General features: G+C 42.9%; 1 protein-coding gene and 1 long non-coding RNA gene across 2 annotated transcripts in view; one reads left to right on the top strand and one right to left on the bottom strand.

Annotated features, from left to right (window-relative positions):
* Window positions 1–902: 902 nt before the first annotated feature.
* On the bottom strand, window positions 903–14,845 carry LOC115896574. Its single transcript, XR_004056495.1, has 3 exons — window positions 14,558–14,845; window positions 5,160–5,271; window positions 903–1,155 (listed from the first exon to the last, which is right to left on the bottom strand). It is a non-coding gene; the product is annotated as an uncharacterized LOC115896574 (long non-coding RNA).
* Window positions 14,846–15,680: 835 nt separating this feature from the next.
* The window catches only part of REEP5 (receptor accessory protein 5), a 43,568-nt gene continuing 35,313 nt past the window's right edge, over window positions 15,681–23,935 (top strand). Inside the window, exons 1-2 of the mRNA XM_010375812.2 lie at window positions 15,681–16,087; window positions 16,894–16,987. Coding sequence (XP_010374114.1) covers window positions 15,970–16,087; window positions 16,894–16,987 — 212 coding nt within the window. The 5' untranslated portion in view covers window positions 15,681–15,969. The remainder of the gene's footprint in view (window positions 16,088–16,893; window positions 16,988–23,935) is intronic.

Below are 23,935 nucleotides of genomic sequence, written 5' to 3'. Positions count from 1 at the left end.
GAAACTCCATCTAAAAAAAAAAATTATCTGACAGGATACAAACCAATTTTTTTTTTTTTTTTTTTTTTTGAGACAGGGTCTCGGTCTGCCTTCCACGCTGGAGTGCAATGGTGCAAACACTGCTCACTGCAGCCTAGACCTCCCAGGCTCAAGTGACCTGGCCACCTCAGCCTCCTGAGTAGGTGGGACTACAGGTGCATGCTACCATGCCTGGCTAATGTTTGAATCTTTTTGTAGACACAGGGTTTTGCCATGTTGCCCAGGCTCAGATTTTTAACAACAGGGAATGAGATGGAAGGGAAGGACAGGTAAGTAGAGGACACTTCAAATTTTTACTTTATATATATCTGTGTTATCTATTCTAAAAAACTACACATACTATTTCAGAAAGTAATTACAGTACACACAAAAAAACAGCTCTTTATATCAACATTATTTTTTATCATTTTTAATGGTTCTCTACTATCTTGTTTGGCTATAGTATAGTGTTTAATGAATTGTCTACTTAATGGCTTTTAGGATGTTTCCAATCTTTTGATATTATAAACAATGTTGATAGGATAGCTTTCCATATGTTTTCTGTACTCTCTCATCAGCCCTGAGTATTACCAATTTTCCTATGTTTTCACCTATCAGCCAAAAATAAGTTCTTATTTTAATCCAGTTTTTGATAACAAGTGAGATTGAACATATTTCCCATGCATGTTATCTATTTATTTCTTCTTATTTTTGTTTATTTTGTGGATTTTCCTATTCATACATTTTGTCCACTGTTCTTGGAATTTTTATGTTTTTCTTAGATAACTGCTTATATATAAAGTTATTAATCCCATCCGCAGTACACATATATAAAGTATTTTTTCAGGTTTGCTTTTTGATTTTTAGATTCATGTTTCTTTTGCTTTTTTTTTTTTTTTTTTTTTTTTTTTGCCATTCTCCTCCACTTTTTTCACATGCTGTCCTAGTCTATTTGTGCTGCTATAACAAAATACTGGATACTGGGTAATTTATAAAACACAGAAATTTATTTTCTCACAGTCCTGATGGCTGGGAAGTTCAAGATCAAGGTGCTGACAGTTTTGTTGTCTCCTGAGGGTCCAGTCTCTGCTTCCAAGATGATTCCTTGAAAACTGCATGCTCCAGAGGGGAGGAATGCTGTGTCCCCACATGGCAGAAGGTGGGAAGGCAAAAAACAGGTCTGACTCCCTCATCAAGCCGCTTTATAAGGGTACTTAATCCTATTCACAAGGGAAGAGCCTTCATCATGGCCTCATCACCTCTTAAAGGCCCCACTTTTTTTTTTGGTGATGGAGTTTCACTCTTGTCGTCCAGGCTAGAGTGCAGTGGTGTGATCTTGGTTCACCACAACCTCCGCCCCCCAGGTTCAAGCAATTCTTCTGCCTCAGCCTCCTGAGCAGCTGGAATTACAGGTATGTGCCACCACGCCCAGCTAATTTTGTACTTTTAGTACAGATGGGGTTTCTCCATGTTGGTCAGGCTGGTCTCAAACTCGCGACCTCAGGTGATTTGCCTGCCTCGGCCTTCCAAAAGTGCTGGGATTACAGGCATGAGCCACCATGCCCGGCTGACCCCACCTTTTAATACTGTCACATTGGCAACACCTGAATTGTGGAGGGGAAAATTCAAACCATATCACATGCTAATTTCATGTATATATTGGACTTTCCATATGATATTTTATTTCTGTGGTTTGTCCATCCCTGCACCAGGACCCATAGTTTTAATTACTGTAGCTATATATGTGGTAAGATACTCTTTGCTCAAACTTTTCTATTTTGAAATGTTACTAGTTCCTTTCACATGTTTGTTTATTCTTACTGGTAATTAGAATCATTCTGTCAAACCCCAAATGCTGAGATTATGTTAAACTTACATATACATTTGAGGAAAATTACTTATAATATGAATATGTCCTTAGACTATTATGTTCCCCAGTCAGGTTATATAGTTTTCTTTAAATATGTACATCACAGGCCGGGTGTGGTGGCTGATGCCTGTAATCCCTGCACTTTGGGAGGCTGAGATGGGAGGATCACTTGAGGCCAGGAGTTTAAGACCAGCCTGGCTAACATAGTGAAACCCCATCTCTACTAAAAATACAAAAAATTAGCCCAGTGTGGTGGCACGTGCCTATAATCCCAGCTACTTGGGAGACTGAGGCAGGAGAATAACTTGAACCCAGGAGGCAGAGGTTGCAGTGAGCCAAGATCATGCCACTGCACTGCAGCCCAGGTGACAGACAGAGTGAGACTCTGTCTCAAAATAAATAAATAAATAAATAAATAAATAAATAAATCACATATTCATGTCAAATTTATACTTATTCATTTTATGTTTTGTGTTACTAATGCCAATTAGAAATGTTTAGTTTTTTGGCTGGGTGTGGTGACTCATGTCTGTAATCCCAGCACCTTGGAAGGCCAAGGCAGGCAGATCACTTGAGGTCAAGACCAGCCTGGCCAATATGGTGAAAACCAGACTCTACTAAAAGCACAAAAATTAGCCAGGCATGGTGGCTCACACCTGTATTCCCAGCTACTCAGGAGGCTGAGATACGAGAATCGCATGAACCCAGGAGGCAGAAGTTGTAGTGAGCTAAGATTGAGCCACTGTACTCCAGCCTGGGCAACAGAGTGAATGGAAAAAAAAAAAAGTTTATTTTTGCTTAACAATATGACTGGCATTTTATAGGCACTCAACAAGTATTTGTTGGACAAATAAGTGGATAATAAACTTTAAAAAGCCATGAAAACTTTTCTTTAGTTGGAGACTAAAAAGGAAATGTGCCCTTATGCCTAAAAGATTTTAGTCTAATTATGCTAAGACCGGAAAAAAAAAAAAAAAAAAAAAAAGGTAGTCAGCTTGGTTTCCTATCTAGGGTTCATATCTAAAAGTCAACTGAGCATTCAAGACTCAAAATCAAGCCTGGCCTTATCCATGAATGGTGGATCTTGGGAAATTATATACACTCAGGGGGAAAAAGTCTCTGCTATTGGCTGGGTGCAGTGGCTCACATCTGTAATACCAGAACTTTGGGAGGCCAAGGTGGGCAGACCACTAGGTCAGGAGTTCGAGACTAGCCTGACCAACATGGTGACACCCTGCCTCTACTAAAAATACAAAAATTAGCCAGGTGTGGTGGCATGCACCTGTAATCCTAGCTACTTGGGAGGCTGAGGCAGGAGAATCACTTGAACCTAGGAGGTGGAGGTTGCAGTGAGCCAAGATCACGCCACTGTGCTCCAGCCTGGATGACAGAGTGAGACTGTGTCTCAAAAAAAAAAAAAAAAGAAGCCTCTGCTATTGCTTCACTAATACCTGGAGTCCTACCATTAGTTTCATTGCTTCAAATCAAAGGCTTCCCTTCTCTAAAAATGCAAACACCTCTGAGAAAGATAGTAGAATACAATGTGTTCAGTCATATAGTCTTTTACACCTTAGTATGAATTAACTATCAGTTTCTTCCCAACTTGTAGCTAATTAAGAAGAGTTTCTGATAACAGGAGGAAATCAAGAGGCCAAAGAACAGTAGGATACTGGCCGTATGTGTATGTAAGTGTAGAAAATTCAGGAAGCTGACTTTAGGAAGGAAGCTAAAATGTGTAAATTTTTTTGGGCAGGAAGTAAATATTATTCATCCTTGTGCATAATGTTGGAACATCATAGTCAGTATAGACGGGTATAGAACAGATGAGTTAATGGACAAACAGCTCTGTTCGCTTCATAGCTTTCGCCTAGGGGTTGCTCTGCCCAAAGCTGTAGTCCCAGGGTTATTTTGGGGTGACTGCTACCCTGCTACTCTGGCTTCCTTTTCTTCAGAATTACTCATATGGGATAGTGATATGCTCTGGCTGTGTCCCCACCCAAATCTCATCTTGAATTGTAGTTTCCATAATCCCCACGTGTCATGGGTGGGACCCAGTGGGAGATAATTGAATCATGGGGGTGGTTACCCTCATGCTATTCTCATGATAATGAGTAAGTTTTCACAAGATCTGATGGTTTCATAAGGGGCTCCCCACTTCACCTGGTTCTCATTCTCTCTCCTGCCACCATGTGAAGAAGGATGTGTTTGCTTCCCCTTCCGCCATACTTGTAAGTTTTCTGAGGTGTCCCCAGCCCCACAGAACTGTGAGTCAATTAAACCTCCTTTCTTTATAAATTACCCAGTCTTGGGCAGTTCTTTATAGCAGCATGAGAATGGACTAATACAGATGGTATGCCAGAACCTTATTGTTAACAGATGTTGGATCACTAGTATAACAAACAATTGCTAACTGCTAACACATTTTGCACTAAAACATTTTTAGAGTTAAACACATTTAGAGGAAAACAATAAAATATCTATTTATACAGTTTTAAGTGTCTCCTTATAGAATAAAAACATTATCATCATCAGATGCTTGGTCAGGTCATTGACTAGCTCTATCTCCCATTTCCTACGAGTCCAACATTTCACAATTGACACCACTGGGAAAATACTGGGAGACTGGGAGATGAAGATAAACAGTGGATTTTCCCTCCACTGCTTAGTTTTTCCACTGTTAGTATTTATGAATTTATTATGTAATTTAGCAAAATGATGACTCAACCATGAAGCCAGTGCTCCCTCAACTACTGGATCTATGGGGAAAGGGAAAAGAAAGCCTAATGAAGTTAAAAAGAATTTACCGCTAGCAAAGTCACTGGTAAAGAGAGAACAAAGGATATATGATAAAACATAGTCACACTGAGTTTATCAGTTGTCAAATATATTGATAGTAGTTTTTCTTTAGTGATAAGAAAAATATAAATATTAGGTTAAGATATTAAAGTTTCAAACTCTTAATGACAGATAGCAAATGTTGTTATCTGTGAGATCCATAAAGCTTGGAACTAATCTATATTGGTTCCTGGTGTATCTTCAGCGCCTAGCAGAGAGTAGGTGCTCAGTGAATAGTTGATGAAGGAATGCATTCTGGAATCTATTTTATACTTGACAAAAACAGCAACGACTATTTCTTGGTCTCAAACTAAGTCACCCTGAAAAATCTACCCACGACCAATTTTCCTATGCTGAAAGACAGCCTGGGCTGTCTATACCAAGTAGATATAATTGATGTAATTTTTACTAGTACAATCCTAAGATAATTGCTTACCTTTCTACTTTCTTCTGTCAGTGTAGATGCAATCTAAGAGAAATGAAAATAACTCACACCATATAAACTGATGCTGGTCTTCATTACGAGGTGACTTGTAAAAATTTTTCCTCTGAATAAATACAAATTGGAAAAGTGGTTTCAGTTAACAACAAAAATAATTTATTTAAAAAGATTACTCTGAAAGTAAGCCAATGTTGTTTTCTGTATTAGTTTATTAAGATAACTGCCTATCCTCCACTTAATTTTGCAAGTTGTGAACTTGAGATGAAATAATCGAAGTAAAATGGTTTTCCTAAATGTTACATGTTACATGTTACAGGTTGTAAGTAATCACAAAGAATCCAGAAATGGAGACTTTTCCTTTAAACCATTTCATATGCCAGTGTGTTGGGTTATAAACATAGCAAATACGCATTTGATATAGACTGGGTATACTGCATTAAATACTAACTCAGTTACTATTGTACAAAATTAGAAGTTACAGTTATCACTATTGATGTCTCCAATTCCAAACTATTTGCATAAGAATGACTATCAGGCCAGATGCAGTGGCTCACGTCTATAATCCCACCACTTTGGGAGGCCGAGGCAACTGGATCACATGAGGTCAGGAGTTCGAGACCAGTCTAGCTAACAAGGTGAAACTCCATCTCTACTAAAATCACAAAATTTAGCTGGGCGTGGTGGCATGTGCCTGTAATCCCAGCTACTCAGGAGGCTGAGGTAGAAGAACTGCTTGAACCCGGGAGATTAGAGGTTGCAGTGAACTGCGATTGTGCCATTGCACTCCAGCCTGGGCAACAGAGTAAGACTCTATGTGAAAAAAAAAAAAAAAAAAAGTATAAAATTAGAGTCTTACTTGTGACTTTCAGTAAATTCTACCCTTGATCTTAGTCAAAAGGTGGAGAAGTAATGACTTTCAGTAAATTCTATAAAGGTGGTTAAGATGATGCATATAATAGTTGGTGCTGTTTGGAGAGAGTATACATTGTAATTTTTTAGACTAATGAATTCTCACTTTTAGTAGGGTGTTTTTGTTATGGCTGTGAACAGATAAAGATGTTAGGAACAATGGTGTGAAAAAAACAAAAACAAGCCTGTCCTCCCAAAACCTTATTCCAAATCCCCCAACACTATTTATAAATCTCCCTCAGCATGGACTTTAGGGAGACTATCCTGGGCAAAATGCAAAAGGCTATGTGGTCAAGTAATTCTCTCCTAACTGCATGGCAGAACTCATCATAAAGCAAAAGTTATTTATGTCGTGAAAGGAAGACACACGTCCTTGAGTCAACCAGTGTGGTCACAGCATGATTGATGTCCAAGAGCTAGAGGAACGTGAGCCAAAACTCATCCGAAAAAGGCTGAAAGTCAGAGACTGAGGAGAGACAGGAAGCATGAAGAGACTGCGAAGTGATAAAGAGCTGCATAAATCAGCTTGCTGCCTGTCAGAGAACAGCTTGACTTTGACCTGACGTGTGTTTGTAGGTCAATTCCTTGCCCACATCTGTGTAGGCCTGGAGGGTCCCTTTCACTTGGCCAAGGGTTAGTCCAAGGATCCTAGACAAAACTGAAAAATAAGCAATTTTGTTTCACTACTTTGTACCTTGGAAAAGACTACTCCTTTAATCCTCAGGTACTTAGTGAACCCTGACTCCATCAAAATATGCTGTCAGCATCTTCATACACACAAATTGTCTAACACAAAATAAGTGCTCAGTATATATTTTCTTTTCCTCCTTCTTTCCCACAGTCAAATTATTGATGAAAATGTGCTCTTATTTTTGCCAGAGTATTTTGATTTTCATAGATACCAAATCCTTGAATCAAAGGAACAAGATAAGATAGTATAATGTTGGGTATAAACTCTTCTTAGTGTCTACTTCATTGATGTATGTGTCCTTCAGATTGGCACTCTGTGAAGTGCTTTACGTGGAGTATCTCATTTATTCCAACAATCATATGAGGTAGATCCTGGCATTATCTTTGTTTTATAGGCTGAGAACAGTGGGGCTTTTGGAGGTTGAGAACTTTCCCAAGAGTGCACAGCTAGTAAGTAAGGGAGCCGAGGTATCTGCTCCAGGGCCTGTGCTTTGACCCTGTGCCATGTCCTGGGATAGCGCTTGATGTGAGCGAAAGGACTTACACCAGCTGTCTGATCTCAACATGTTCCTTCTTTCCGGGGAACTTGATGCTGGTTATGTGTCCCCCATGTAAGGCTAGTGTAGTAGGCAGAATAATGACTTCCACCCCCACCCAAAGATGTCCATGGCCTGATATCCATGCCTGAAAAGATGTTACTTTGCATGGCAAAAGGGACTTTGCAGATGGGATTAAGGTTATGTAGACTTTAAGATCAGCAAGATTGGCTGGGCGCAGTGACTCACACCTGAAATCCCAGCACTTTGGGAGGCTGAGGTGGGCAGATCATGAGGTCAGGAGTTCAAGACCAGCCTGACCAACATGGTGAAACCCCGTCTCTACTAAAAATACAAAAAAACCCAATGTAGCAGGGTGGGGTGGCGCAGGCCTGTAATTCCAGCTACTCAGGAGGCTGAGGCAGGAGAATTGCTTGAACCCGAGAGGTGGAGGTTGCAGTAAGCCGAGATTGCGCCACTCCACTCCAGCCTGGGCAACAGAGTGAGACTCTGTCTCAAAAAAAAAAAAAAAAAAAAAAACACAAACAAAAAAAAACATCTGGGAGATTATCCTGGATTACCTGGGTGAGCCCAATCTAATCACACGAGTTCTTTTTTTGAGACGGAGTCTTGCTCTGTCACCCAGGATGGAGTGTTGTGGTGCGATCTCTGCTCATTATAAGCTCTACTTCCTGTATTCACGCTGTTCTCCTACCTCAGCCTCCTGAGTAGCTGGGACTACAGGAGCCCGCCACCACACCCGGCTAATTTTTTGTATTTTAAGTAGAAACGGGGTTTCACCGTGTGAGCCAGGATGGTCTCGATCTCCTGACCTCGTGATCCACCTGCCTCGGCCTCCCAAAGCGCTGGGATTACAGATCACATGAGTTCTTAAAAGTGGAAGTAGAAGGCAGATGGGTGAGAGAGATGAGATGAAAGAAAAGGAAGAGAGATTTGAAGTATGAGAGGGATTTGACTGCTGCTGGCAGTGGCTTTGAAAATGAGGAAGGAAATGGGGACTTGAGTCCTACAACCACGAACTGAATTCTGCAACAACCCAAAGCAAAAAAACATGAATCTTTCTATAAGCCTCCAAAAAGGAACAAAGTGCTGCTGACAGTACCTTGATTTTAACCTAGTAAGATTGACACAGAGTACTGTAACATAAAAAAATTGTGTTGTTTTAAAGCCATTAAGTTTGGGATAATTTGTTACAGTAGCAATGTAAACTTAATACAACTGCTTAGTTTCTTTTTCTTTTCTTATTTTTATTTATTTATTTTTGAAACAGGGTCTCACTCTGGTGTGATCATAGCTCACCGCACTCTGGACCTTGCTGGCTTAAGCCATTCTCCTGCCTTAGTCTCCTCAGTAGCTGAAACTACAGGAGCAAGCCATCATGCCTGGCTAATGTTTAAAATTTTTCTTATAGAGACGAGATCACAAACTCCTGGGCTTAAGAGATCCTCCTGCCTTGGTTTCCCAAAGTACTGGGATTATAGGCATGAGCCACAGCACCTGGCCTGGTCAGTTTCTTTATTCATGTTAATTATATTTACCTGATGTTTCATCATGAAAGGAAGTGGGCAAAATCGTCTGATTCCTTCTGGTCCTTCTCTTACATGAAAAGAAAAGCAAAACTTCATGCCACCTTGTAGGCTATGAGGCAAAGGTGGATTGTTCTCTGTGGTTGGACACATACCCCAGAGTGAGTGAACACCGTACCATCCTGGTATGCAATCCAAACCCCAGGCTTTATCTGGAACTGGACTAACTGGTCTTGAACATAGAGAAACAACCTGTTAGTGACTTGTTTTCTCCTGTTAGTCCACTGTGCAGGTACCATTAGAGAAACGTCAAGGGGAAATAAAGGACACTTTTAAACCTGACGAAAAATCTCTAGATTTGTGTGCAAGAGCAATGACATATTAGTAGTTAATTTCTCTATTAAAAATACTTTGCTAAACTAAAGGATATTTCCACATTGGTTTATTCTCAACTGTGAGCACTAATTTTCTAAAAATCAACTTCCTGTTTGATAAGGGGAGAAATACAATAAAATGCTTTGTCCATATTTTCAGCAGAAAATGTTTAAGAATAGGACAAATGAGGTAAACAAAATGTAATTCAAATATATTTAATGAAACATGGTGATTTTCACATTTTATTTCCTTCAGTGCTCTTTCTTAAATTACATTCAGCCTCTACATTTTCCTCCCATCGTCTGGCAAGTCCATGTCTCAGGTTTTGTTTACTCTGTGTTTTTCCCTTTTTATTCTGATGACATGTCATCATAAGCCTCCTACAGCAGAGGTAGGGTGTATGTGCCAACAGGACTATGTCTGCAGGGGCTGAGGGTCTCCTGCCTGTCTCATTGGTGCCATGCCAAGGTACCCTACAAATGCAGGGGTGGGGGAAAGGAAGGAAGAGATGACCTGGCAAATTATGCTGTACCTCTTCTTTCTAACATAAATGAGTGAGAACGAAAGTGTTTGATGACATCAACTTGTTTTCTTACCCTGAAGAAACAGTTTGTGTAGAACAAAAGTGGCCTGATCTGAGTTATCCAGCAGAAATTTCTTCTCTAGCTCATAGAGGGTATAATAATAGTATTTGCCTCATCCCAAGTCAGTTCAATTTCCTCCTTAGAAATGGCCAACGTTGGCCGGGCGTGGTGGCTCACGCCTGTAATCCCAGCACTTTGGGAGACCGAGGCGGATGGGTCACGAGGTCAGGAGATACAGACCATCCTGGCTAACACGGTGAAACCCCGTCTCTACTAAAAATACAAAAAAAAAGAAAATTAGCCGGGCATGGTGGTGGGTATCTGTAGTCCCGCCTACTTGGGAGGCTGAGGCAGGAGAATAGTGTGAACTTGGGAGGCGGAGCTTTCAGTGAGCCAAGATCCTACCACTGCACTCCAGCCAGGGGGATAAAAAAAAAAAAAAGAAAAAGAAAAAGAAATTGCCCAAGTCAACCGGTTCCAGGCCAACCTTCTTCACAGCCTCCAAAACAGATCTCATCTATCTGGTTCCCAGATCTAACAGCATCTGGCACACAGGATATATTTAGTAAATATGAGTAAGTGAATCGTCTGAGACCTTAGGCAGGGTTCTGGGTTCTTATCTTCTTCATCTCTTTCCTCTTCTATGAAAGAATCTAAGGTTTATAGTGTTGATGGGATAAATTAGGATCCCATACTCCCCGAATCTGATTGTAATTTACTAAAGGCAAGAATAATGTAATATTTCTCTATCTCGATTTTAGAGGCTGGGCATGGTGGCTCACGTCTGTAATCCCAGCACCTTGGGAGGCTGAGCGGAGAGGATTGCTTGAGCTCAGGAGTTCAAGATCAGCCTGGGCAACAAGGTGAAACGCCATCTCTACAAAAAATACAAAAATTAGCCAGGCTTGGAGGCATGTGCGTGTAGTCCCAGGTACGTGGGGGGCTGAGGTGAGAGGACGGCTTGAGCCTAGGAGGCAAAGGTTGCAGTGAGCTGAGATTGCACCACTGCACTCCAGTTTAGGTGACAGAGCCAGACTTCATCTCAAAAAAAAAAAAAAAAAAAAAGAATTACACCTAGCTGTGTGTTTTTTTCTTTCTTAAATTACTTAGACAATTATTTTGCATCAAGTACTCTTCCAAAAACATTACAGATAGTAACTCACCTAATCATGATGAGAACTCTGTGAAATAGGTACTATTTTTATCCCTGTTTTACAGATGAGAGACCAGAAGCACAGAGAGCTTATGTAACTTGCCCAAAGTCGCACAGCTAAATGGTAGAGCTGGGATTTAGCTCATACAGACTGAATCCAGAGATGGAACTCCACGCACTATGTCTTACTATACTGCTTTGCCTCACCATTGGTTGAATGCTTGAGGAAAGAAGAAATGTGGAATCTATGTCAACAGAAAACTGAAAAGAGAGCAATATTTACAGAAAGAAAGCCAAGGGCTGGGCACAGTGGCTCACATCTGTAATCCTAGCACTTGGCGGGGTCAAGGTGGGAGCACTGCTTGAGCCCAAGAGGTCAGGGCTCCAGTGAGCCATGATGGTGCCACCGCACTCCAGCTTGGACAACAGAATAAGACCCTGTCGTGAAAAACAAAAATAAATAAATAAATAAATAAATAAATAAATAAAGGAAGAAATCCAAATGAATAGTATATTTCTAGATACTCCATGCATAGTTAATGTAGTACAAATGTTGCCACTGCATGAAATGTAGTGACAAAAACCTAGGTTGATTTGGATACCTAACTTAAAAGGATTTTGCTCCTTTGCTAAAATAAATAAATAATAAATAAATAAAACAATCAAAATTGTGAGGCTGGGCACAATGGCTCATGCCTGTAATCCCAGCACTTTGGGAAGCTAAGACAAGCGGATCACTTGAGCTCACAAGTTCGAGACCAGCTGGGGCAACATGGCAAAACCCCACGTCTACAAAAAAATACAAAAAATACAAGAATTAGTTGCATGTGGTGTTGCACACCTGTAGTCCTAGCTACTTGGAAGGCTGAGGTGGGAGGATGGTGTAAGCCCAGGAGGTGGAGGTTGCAGTGAGCCCACACTGTGCACTGTACTTCAGCCTGGGTGATACAGTCAAACCTTGTCTCAAAAAAAAAAAAATCAGGACTGGCACCGTGGCTCACACCTGTAATCCCAGCACTTTGGGAGGCTGAGGCAGGCAGATCACTTGAGATCAGGAGTTCAAGACCAGCCTGGCTAACATGGTGAAACCCCATCTTTACAAAAAACACAAAAACTAGCCATGTGTGGTGGTGTGCACCTGTAGTTCCAGTTACACTGGAGGCTGATGCACGAGAATCATTTGAACCTGGGAGACTCAGGTCGCAGTGAGCCAAGATCATGCCACTGGACTCCAGTCTGGGTGACAGAGGCAGACTCCATCTCAATTTAAAAAAAAAAAAAATTCAAATTGTGAATCACTTTAAGTACTCAAAAACAACCCCAACTTAATATACATACTGTACTCAGTAGGAAATTATACAAACTTACAACTGGTTTGAAGTTTACAGTTCAGTTATTCTGCTAAGCAGTTGTACTAGTTTCCTAGGGCTGCTGTAACAGTCTCACAAGCTGGGTGGCTTAAATAACAGAAATTGAGGCTGGGCGTGGGAGCTCATGCCTGTAATCCCAGCACTTTGGAAGGCCAAGGTAGGGGATCACTTGAGGTCAGGAGTTTGAGACCAGCCTGGCCAATGTGGTGAAACCCCATCTCTACAAAAAAAAAAAAAAAAAAAAATTAGCTGGGCGTAGTGGCACACACCTGTAGTCTCAGTTACTTGGGAGGCTGAGGTGGGAGAATCACCTGAACCTGGGAGGTGGAGGTTGCAGTGAGTGGAGATTGTGCCACTGCAGTCCAGCCTGGGTGACCCAGTGAGACCCTGTCTCTAAACAAATAAACAAAACAGAAATATATTATCTCACAGCTTTGGAGGCTGGAAGTCCAAGATCAAGGTCTCAGCAGGATTGGTTCCTTGTGAGGGCTGTGAGGGAAGGATCTGTTCCAGGACTTTCTTCTTGGCTTGTAGATGGCCATCTTCTCCTTATGTCTCTTCACAGTCTTCCCTTTATATGTATCTGTCTCCGTCCAAATTTCCCTTTTTTTTTTTTTTAATTCGAGACGGAGTCTCGCTCTGTTGCCCAGGCCGGAGTACATTGGCACGATCTCAGCTCACTGCAAGCTCTGCGTCCCGGGTTCACACCATTCCCCTGTCTCAGCCTCCCAAGTAGCTGGGACTACAGGTGCCTGCCACCACACCCGGCTAAATTTTCGTATTTTTAGTAGAGACAGGGTTTCACTGTGTTAGCCAGGATGGTCTTGATCTCCTGACCTCGTAATCCGTCCACCTTGGCCTCCCAAAGTGCTGGGATTACAGGCATGAGCCACTACGCCAGGCCAAATTTCCTGTTTTATAAGGACAACAGTCACACTGGATTGAGGTCCACCGTAATGAGTTCATTTGAATTTGACTACCTCTTTGAAGACCCTATCTTCAAATAAGATCACACTCTGAGGTACTGTAGGTTAGGATTCCAACATGTCTTCTTTAGGGAGGTGGAATACAATTCAACTCATAATAGCAATATAATATAGGGGTAAGAGCCTGATTCTGAATCCTAGCTCTGCCACTTATTGTGATATGAGACCTCACTAGATCTCTTTTTTTTTTCCTTAAATGAGGATGAAACAGGTAGCATCTTCCTCATGCAGTTGTGAGGATTAAATGAACTAGTCCACGTAACGCTTGGAATACCAGGCAATACAACACATGTTAGGTTCATTGATTCATTCATTAATTCAACAAATAGTTATTGAACACCTACTAAGTGCCAGGCACTGTTCAATGTGCTTGAAATATTGAAGCAAATAAAATAAGCAAAAATGTCTACCCTCATGGAGCTCATAATCTAGTGAGGAAAGAAAGATAATTTAAAATTAGAACATGGCCTGGCATGGTGGTGGCTCATGCCTGTAATCCCAGAACTTTGGGAGGCTAAGGTGGGCAGATCACTTGAGGTCAGAAGTTCAAGACTGGCCTGGGTAACATAGTGAAACACCATCTATACTAAAAGTACAAAAAATTAGCCGGACATGGTGGCACATGGCTATGGTCCCAGCTACTTGGGAGGCTGAGGTGAGAGGATGGCTTGAGCACAGCAGGAGGTCGAGGCTGCGGTGAGCTGTGACCACACCTCTGACCTCCAGCCTGGGTGACAGAGTGAGACAGTCTCAAAAAAAAAAAAAAAAAAAATGTAGAACATAATGTCAGACAGTAATAAATTCTATGGAGAAAAATCAAGCAAGACAGGGGCTAGAGATCACTGGGGGTTGCAATTTGAGATTAGGGGTACCATTTGAGCAAATACCTGAATAATGGAAGGGGACAGTTAAATGGCTAACTGGGGAAAGATACTTTCAGATAGAGGAGGGTTTCTGGACTGTCACATTATTGACATTTGGGGCTGGATAATTCTTTGTTGTGGGGGCTGTCCTGTGTGTTGCAGTATGTTTAGCAGCACCCCTAGTCTTTACCCACTAGATGCTAGTTGCACTTGCCACCTCCTGCCCTCCTTGTGTGACAATGTGTTTCACAACCAAAGTATCTCTAGACATTGCTACTCCTTCTCCCAGGAGGAGGAAGGGGAGAGGAAGTGCTCCTGCTTGAGAACCACTGAAACAGAAGAAAATTGAACGAACGCCCAGAGGCAGGAATGGGCTTACCTTGTCTGAGGCACAGCAAAGAGGCAATCAGTAAGGGAAGACATCAGAAAGGGGAGAGATGAGCCATGTCACCTGTGACCTTGATGCCATTCTTCACGCAGATAGGAAGCTGCTGGAGGGTTGAGAACAAAAAGTACAACTTGACACACATTTTAAAACAGATTCTACTGGCTGCCACATTGAGAATTAACTGTAGGTGAAAAGACAGAAATAGACAGTCAGGTTGTTTCATTTGTTCACTGATTTGGCTGGGTGGTGGTAGGAGCAGCTGAGAAAGCTGAGCTAAGAAGCTCTGAGGAAGAAAAGAGGAAGCAGAATTAGCATTAAAGGAAAAAGCTAGGAGTGGGCAAGATAACTTTTTGCAGAAGTGGAAGGCAGTAGGGTAATTAAGTAGATTTGAAAGCACAGAGGGGTTGTGTAGGACCAAGACAGAATGCTGGGGGCCGGTTGTGGGCAGGGCATTGAATGCTCTGCTAAGGAATGGGAGCTCTAGTCTGTTAGTATAATAATACGGAGCTTCTGACAAAAATTTTGCAGTAGTGTGCAGAATAGGAGTAAGCAAGAGTAATTGTAGGAGTATCTGGCAGTCATATGGGTGGGATAACAGGAGCTTAGGTTTAGGTGGAGGAAGAGCATGGGCAACTCATTCTGGAGGAAGCAAAAATGCGGTCCTGACCTACGGCTTGGACCTTAGAATCTCCGTCTTCTTCAGAGTATTTTGAGTGTAGGAAGTGCAGACTATATTGGCTCCACAGAGAGAATCTGGACACATGCCACGATAACAGACAACAAGCCAACGCGAGCCCACCATGAAAAGATTTAATGCAGTGCTTTCTTGGAAAAGGTGTACCCCAGGGAGGATGTGTTGGATTTCTTCAAGGGTCTTTACAAGGCAACGATTGTCTGTAGGTGAGAAAAACTGACAAGCTAAGGCAAAGAGGGAGAAAGCAGGCCTGCATCCAAAGAATTCTTTCAGGATGCTCAAACATTTCAATTTTGTAGGTCAAAAATGCCTTAGCAGGTTTAGCACAGCAATGTAGGTGCCAAACTCGTCTCACTAAATTGCAGGCGGGAGCAACAAGGACTCCTGCCTCCTTTCCACCTGCTTTCTGCAACAGTCCGAATTGAGAAGGGGACCCACAAGAGACACAAAATGCACGCCTCCACGCCACATCCTTTTTATCCCGCAATGGGTTGTCAACAGCCAGGCCACCTCGCAGCGCCCGCGGAGGTGCAGGCCCGCCCCCGCCAGGGTGTGGCGCTGTTCCCCGGGAGCGGGGCAGGGGAGGAGGGGCGCGCGGCGGCCGGGCGGGGCGAGCGGAGGCGAGTGGAGGACGCGTAGACTCGCCGCTGTCCCCACTCCAGTCTACCAGGCACTAGGAACAGCCCCGGGCGGCGCGACGGTCCCCGCCATGTCTGCGGCCATGAGGGAGAGGTTCGACCGGTTCCTGCATGAGAAGAACTGCATGACTGACCTTCTGGCCAAGCTCGAGGCCAAGACCGGCGTGAACCGGAGCTTCATTGCGCTTGGTGGGTGGCCGGGGGTCGCCGCCGCTGGCAGGGCCACGGGAGCCGCCGCTGCCCCTGCTGCTGGGGAAGGAAGCAGGGAGAGGACTCGGGAAAGGTGGAGTTGGAGACAGATGGGACAAGCAGCATCCTCGGGGGTCAGGCTGGCCTCCCAGGAAGCGCGGACATCGGAGGACCCCGCTGGGGCTGCCGGGCTGAGGGTCGCGGGGCTGGAGGGCAGCGGCGGCGCCAGGCGCTGGCAGCTGGAAGGGCCGGCGCTGACGTGTCCGCCCCGCGGCCCGGGGCCCTATTCCTGCGGTCCTACGCGGTGGGCGCGGACGGCGGGGTCCCTGCGGACAGGCGCGGTGACGGAGGTACCCGGTCCTACCCGACCCTCCGTGGAGCTCCGCCCGGGGAGGGGCGCCCCCTCGGGTGGGCGGGGGCTGCTGCTGCAGCGGGTGCGGGAGTCCGGGCCTCTCGGGAAGCTCCCCGCCGAGCGCAGCTTCCCTGGCTGGAGCGCTGCCCGGCGGGCCCTGCAAGAGAGCGGACGTGGGTGCTCCGAACCGTCCCGGCCGCCGGGGGTTGCTTTGGGGCCCCCTGCGAGAGGTAGGAGAGGCACAACGGTGGTGGCTGCCTGGTATCCCCAGGCTTCAAGGCAGGGCCCCGCGGACGCGTAGGTCCAGCTTTCGTGTGGTTTGTTTTTCTCTCTCCTTTATTCGAGTCGGGAGGAAAACGCCTAGAACAGGCCCAGCCTCACGGTGTGGGCGGCGGCTGTCCCGCGTGAACGCTTCTCATGCTGCCCGACTCACTTCTCTCCTTGTGGTCCCCAGGTGTCATCGGACTGGTGGCCTTGTACCTGGTGTTCGGTTATGGAGCCTCTCTCCTCTGCAACCTGATAGGATTTGGCTACCCAGCCTACATCTCGTAAGTGACACACCCTGCAGCCGTCCCCTTCCCTTCCTCCCTTCCCCTCCCCCGCCAGGGCTGCTGCAGTGGCCTGCACATCCGCATTTCCCCGGAGAAAAGTGAAAGCTCGGCGGGGAGGGATGGAGTTGGACATAACGTTGGGGATAGTATTCACCATTTTGGAACCTTAACTTAATCCCTGTCTCTTGAGGATTAGCGTAAAGGTATTTTCATTAGATTATCCTGGTGACCAGTGTCTCCTCTCTTTGGCACACTAACAGGAAAGCGCTACCACTGTGTCGTTCTGCCTTTACTTTGGGAGGGTCTCAGAAAGTACAGGGCTTTCTGTCTAGTAATTATTTTAATGGGTATTTCACCCATATATTTATGCACCTAGAGAGTAAAACCCCAACAATTAGGTCTTCCTTAATTCATAATTATGTTAATTCAGATAGTGGGGAGAATTTTGTCTTTTTTTATTTTTCATTTTGAAAAAGCCACATATTACAGGCAAACTTGGGAAATACCCTCGTATAAAAACAAAAACCTTTAAAAATGCTCCATAATATAGCTCCTTGGTTATATAAGTGATTCATTTATATAATTGAGCTAATTAAAAATGAATTTTTATGATTAGGATCTGAATTTATTACCAAAGTTGTTTTTATTCTACAGTGTGTGTGTGTTTTTTTTAATTCTACAATTTTATTTTTTCCATTCGTTCAGGTAGGAACTATTCCTCTCCAGAAATGAATTTTGTTTTGCTCTACAGTTCTTCCCAAGAAAGCCAGTGGTTTTTACCTTCATTAAATTGGTCTCTGCTGCTTTCTTCAACCAAGGGATAAAAACAAAGGAAGAAAAAATTTTCAACTAGGAGGCTAAGACACAGATAACACATTATTACAGCTTGTGTCTGTCACTAGTTATGCTAGAATTTAGCCTATAAGGGAAGAAACATGTTTTAGAAGTTAGTTCTAATTTGAACAATTAAATTGCAGTTACTTAGTAGTTGTTACTGTGTTAGTCTGATTCAGACACTTAGTCATACTCCAGAAAGTCTAGCTACATATAGCCCTGAGGCCTACCCCAGGCTCTGCTTTATGGAGGAGACTCAAGGAAAAACGGGATCGTGTGCACAGAATGAAGCATACACACCCCCGTTAGCAAATATTCAAGTGGTCAGTGTTACATTAGTCTAATCAAGTCTGTTCATTGCTTAACCAATATGATTGTATAATTGTCCAAAAGAAAGAAAAAAAGTCTTTGAAAATGGTGGTCTTTAGTAGCATCAAAATCCATGTTGCTTATAGTGTGACCTATGATTATTTTCTTAGTCTGCTTGGGCTGCTATAACAAAATACCTTAGACTGGGTCATTTATAAACAATAGAAATTTATTGCTCCCAGTTCTGGAGGCTGGGAAATCTTAAGACCAAGTTACCAGCAGATTTGATGTCGGGTGAGGGCTTGCTCCCTGCTTCAAAGATGGCATCATCTTACTGCTTCCTCACATGGTGGAAGGGGCCACCTGGCTCCTTCAAGCCTCTTTTATAAGGTCACTAATCCTATTCATCAGGTCAGAACTCTCATGTCCTTTTCCTATTTTTTTTTTTCTTTTGAGACAGAGTTTCGCTCTATATTGCCCAGGCTGGAGTACAGTGTCGCAATCTCAGTTCACTGCAACCCCCATCCCCCACAGCCCCCACCACCGCCCCTCCCTGCTCCGAGTTCAAGCAATTCTCCTGCTTCAGCCTCCTTAGTAGCTGGGATTACGGGGGTGTACTACCACACCCAGGTAATTTTTGTATTTTTAGTAGAGATGGGGTTTTGCCATGTTGGCCAGGCTGATCTTGAACTCCTGACCTCAAGTGATCCGCCCAGCTCAGCCTCCCAAAGTACTGGGATTACAGGCGTGAGCCACCGCACCCAGCCAAGCCCCTATGTCTTAATTGCCTCTTAAAGGCCCCACTATTTAATACTAATACATTGGGTATTAGGTCCCACCATATGGATGTTGGGGGAACACAACATTCAGACCATAGCAGTCACTTTCGTTTTAACTGTTCTCCATACCTCTTGTAACTCTTATGCTCCCTAGCCAGAGTTATTTTTTAAAATACAAGTTTAGCAAAAATCAAATGCCAATCACATGTGTGGCACTGTGGTAGCACTTTAGATATGGCAAGAAATAAGGTAGTCATGCTCTCTGTCCTTGTTGAATAAGCAGTCTACCCAGGCAAGAAATAGGCAAATTAGTGACTGTGTGGTAAGCCCTCTAAAGTAAATAAACAGCTCTGGTAGAGAATAACAGGAAAGACCCTCTTTAGCTATTTATCTGAGATACTATCTGAGTTAAGACCTGAGGAATGAGAAAGGGCCAGCTAAGAGCAGAGCCAGGCAGAGGGAGAAGAGTGTGTCAGGCTGAGGCAGCACACAGCTTAGATCTGTGTGAGCAAAGAGTGGTGGGGGAGGCACCAGAGAGGTGCAGGTGCCAGCAGGCAGGGTCAGTGGTGGAAATGTGCATTTCATTACAGATGGTTGTGGGGAGTTTGCATTTTTTGATTGCCTTGGATGGGCTTTAAATAGGGGGTGACACGATACGATTTATGTTTTAAGGTCACTTTGGTTACTGTGACCTCTGTAAGGAGTTCACGATCTTGCCAAACTATTGCCAGAAATTTATTTCCTTCCTTTCTCACCTTTCAGCTTTTCTCTTGCTGTTTTCTCTCCTTGGGCCATCACAGGAAGGGGAGTAGTGTCAGTATTGGGTCAAGAGACTGCAGGATGCAAAGATGAAATTGGGAGAAGCTCACTTGACTTCCTAGCTTTTCTTATGGCTCACTCCCTTTGGAAGTCTGTGAGTGGAGCTCAGGTGCACCTGGCTCCTGGTCAGGGTCTGCTGCACGTTGGAGCATGTAGATGGTTGAAGACTTGGCGAGTGCTCACTGGGGAGCAACCAGTACCTTATTGTATACCCCTCTTCCTACTGGTTGTTCTTTCCATGTGCATAATTTCCCTTTGAGCTCTTTGAGAACAGGGCCTTTCATCTCTGACTTCTAGTTTCCAGAATTTTTGGCCATCCTATATAGGCAATTCAGAATCTAATTCCAGCCTTCCTTTCATCAAGAACTGTTGACATAATTACCTTAATCTCCTTACTTCCCTCTTTTACTGATAACAGGAGGCAGACTACTGGAAGTCTGTATTATATAGACCTCCCACCACTGCTAAGATATAATTTAGATACTTATAAATCGTAAAAACACTTTTAAAGTATGCAGTTCAGTGGCTAGTATGTTCACAGAGTTGTGTAACCATCACCACTGTCTAATTCCAAAACATTTTTATCACCCCAAAGGGAAACCATTACCAATTACTCCCTATTCCTCCTACCCAGCTCCTGGAAACCACTACTCTGCATTCTGTTTCTATGAGTTTGCCTATTCTGAGCATTTCATGTAGATGGAATCATACAATCTATGGCCTTTAATGTCTGGTGCAGCCCTGCTTTTAATGGGATTGCACAAATAAGAGCCCTCTGGAGGGGGTATGCTGTGCTTTACCCTCATATGTGAGTAAGTCCTCCTGGTATAGTCCCTCCACTGTGGGCGCTAGTGAGCCAGGGCCCTAGTCCTGTACTTGCTTCTTTGTACAAATGGAATTGTGAGGCAAACTCTAATGACTTTATCTTCTATTTAAGGAAAGGGGAAGGTTTGCTTTCTGTCCTCCCCAGCAACCTTTTTGTTTAAAATTCTATAAAAATGTCTATTACTTTTCCTCTTTTTATTTCATATTTTCCTTAAGATTCAGGCTGCCACCTTCCCGGGACTATCAGAGTTGGGCCTTAAAGATCAAACAGGTAGTCCAGTTCCTTTAGTTTTAAAATGACAATTCAGGGACAGAGAAAGGTGGAGTGTGTTTCCCAAGGTCACACAGAGGCCAGGCTTGTTCTGGAATCCTGTTACTACACAGGAATGTAAAGCACATTTAGGCATATTTTAGTGCCAATGTTATAAAGATTAAATATGTTTAGGGGGCTGGGCATGATGGCCCACATCTGTAATCTCAGCACTTTGGGGTACTGAGGCAGAGGGATTGCTTGAGGCCAGGAGTTCAAGACGAGAGTCCAGCACTATATATTTAATCTTTAACAACACTTTCAAAATCTCATACCCAATTCAGCGATGTGTCATTTTAGTTTCTGTGTGTCCTCACCAGCCCATTTTAAACTTGCTGCTGGTGTAAAGAGTTATATTGCATTTAGCTCTTTGCATGGCTCCTGAAGTCTGTGTAGTATTTTATTTAACAGATACGTACATATCTCTGTCTAAGTGCTTTGCAAATATAGCTCATTTAATCCTCAGAACAACCCTATTATGTAAGTGCTATGATTATTCCCATTTTTACAGATGAGGAAACACAGAAAGAGAATTTGAATAACTTGATCAAGGTCTCACAACTAGCAGGTGATGAAACTGGTATTTAAATCCAAAGAATCTGGCTCCAAAGTTCATGCTTTTAATGATTATGTTATACTACCTCCCTTGTGGCTCTTTGAATGTCCCACAAACACAACATAACCTTGTGTAGAGACGAAAATTGAAAAATGTAGGCTTTTTAAAAAAATCAGTTGACCCAGTCAGTACATTACCTTTCTGCAGTGTATTTTTCCTCTCTCAAATAAGGTACTGCCATCCCAAATCATCTATCTGCACACATAGGCATTGACTGTGTTTTGTAGACATTAGTTAGAATATGTTACTAACAATTTCTTTTTCTTATTATCTGTTATGTAGCTTTGACTTATGACAGCAGAGGCTTGCTCTGTTTTACTAGCGCAAGGCCACCTGAAAATGGCACACTGAACTGGATTTCCCATCCCATCCCCACTGGAATGCAGCGTTGCCTTTAGTTCTGTTTCAAGAGATAATGTATCTCAAGGGGAGATGTTTGGGGATGACCCCTATTGAGGTCAGATCAGAAAGGGATGGCGAGAAAGTAAATTTGAAGGAAAAAAAAACAATGAAAATATCTACAAGAGTTGTAACACAGTTAACCACAAGTAAAAGCAACAGCATCCTCTTAGCTAAATGATGCTCAGCACACAAAGGGAGGACACATTCTGGGGAACAGAGGTTAAAAAGAGTTGCAGTCTACTTGCTTGAGATGTGCAGTGACAGACTCCTAAAGAGGTTTATTACCCAGAGGAGACTTTGAGAAAGTTACCGTGGTGTGAATGACAGTTGTGAATAGACACTGTTTTGCAGCCAGTCATTGAAAGCTGAGCTGTTTCCTTAACAGTACTGGAGGATGTGTATTTGTAGTTCTCTTCTTAGACTCATTAGTAGGGGGTGTATTTGTTTTCTGGTGGGTTTCTTTTTTTTTTTTTTTTAATTTCGTAATTATGTTTTGTTCTTCTTTACTCATGAGAACTTCAGAGCAGATGTATTTCCTATTAAGCTGCCTATGTTCCCATTACACTAGCTTTTCTCTCTGGATCTATATATGCTTAGTTAAAGCATTGAAGAGCAGAGCAATGCATGCCTGCGCTTTGCCTTCTGGGATAGTATGAAGCCCAAGCTAATGTGGCCTTCTGGCCAATGTGCACTTGGATAAAAAATATAACTGGCATTCTGCAAATTGTGCCTTAAGCAATTTACTTAAACATTTAAATCTTTGATTTACTTAATTTAAATCTGGAATCTTAAGCATTTAAACATTTAACCTTCATCAACTTTTTTACTGTCCTTGTTTCACTTAACGTTACTGCTAAGTGTGCTGAACTCTTTTAAGATGAAAGTGTTGTGGATAAATGAAAAAGTAATAAAAATATCCTTATAACAACTTGTGACTGTTTTGTAGAATAATGACAGCCAGCGTTTCAGTTAAGGTTCCCCCCTTGCCTGTGTCATAAAGAAAATAAAGTTTTGAAAAGCAAATAAGATGAATGATTTAAATTATTTATGCATGATCAGAGTTTCTGGGCTCTAAAGCAGTTGTGGAGGAGGCTGTCACTTCTAATACTCTGTTCTGGAACGTTCCTTATGAACTTTTTTTTTCTCTTTATGAAGGCCCTGGAGATTTAGTCTATTTGTCCTTCTTTCTGTCATAGCCTCCCTCATCTCCTTCTGACCTGGACTTCTCTTTTTCAGGACTGACTTTGAATGAGGACTCAGTTTTCAGCTTAATTTTTTCACATGGCATTTAAAACAAGTATAAATACAAATGTAACATGTTAAGGTATTTAGTGGTGATTCATAACATTAAAAATTAATTTTGGGGAAATATGAATTAATATGGCAGAAGCTTTAAAACAATTTCAAAATTGTGAATGAAATTACTTTTTGTAGCAGCTGAAATATAAGTGGGGGCTGTAGAAACGTACCCTGACTTCATTCTGTCACTTGCACACTTTCCTGATTCCAGGGAGTAGAGCTTATCAGTCACTCTGAGTCATGTGGCTGCTATATATATCCTGCAGCCTCTGATAGACCAGGTGGTCTAGTTAAGGGATCACTTACATGTCTAGACTGCTGTCCACATCTAAGGTGGCCCTCCTTTACCTAGGAAAAGGCAGCTTAGGTTGTTCCCCATCTACGTTGTGAGGGTACTTGAGATTAAGTTAAACTTTATGATACTGATCTGACACAGATACTTCAAAAACCACTAGTTTTTAGCCAGGCGAGGTGGCGGGTGCCTGTAGTCCCAGCTACTCCGGAGGCTGAGGCAGGAGAATGGTGTAAACCCGGGAGGCGGAGCTTGCAGTGAGCTGAGATCCGGCCACTGCACTCCAGCCTGGGAGACAGAGCCAGACTCCGTCTCAAAAAAAAAAAAAAAAAAAAAAAAAAAAAAAAAAAACCACTAGTTTTATTGACAGAGGGTTGTCCCAGTAGGATTTGCATCTGCTCTTTCATTGCTCCTGGCATTAATCTTTTTTACCATCAATCATTCAAACAGTATTTTTGGG

Source organism: Rhinopithecus roxellana, chromosome 3, assembly GCF_007565055.1.
Source record: "Rhinopithecus roxellana isolate Shanxi Qingling chromosome 3, ASM756505v1, whole genome shotgun sequence".
In the NCBI taxonomy this organism is placed as follows: Eukaryota; Metazoa; Chordata; class Mammalia; order Primates; family Cercopithecidae; genus Rhinopithecus; species Rhinopithecus roxellana.
The sequence above is the reverse complement of the archived record's forward strand: the minus strand, read 5'-3'. Positions and strand labels throughout refer to the sequence as shown.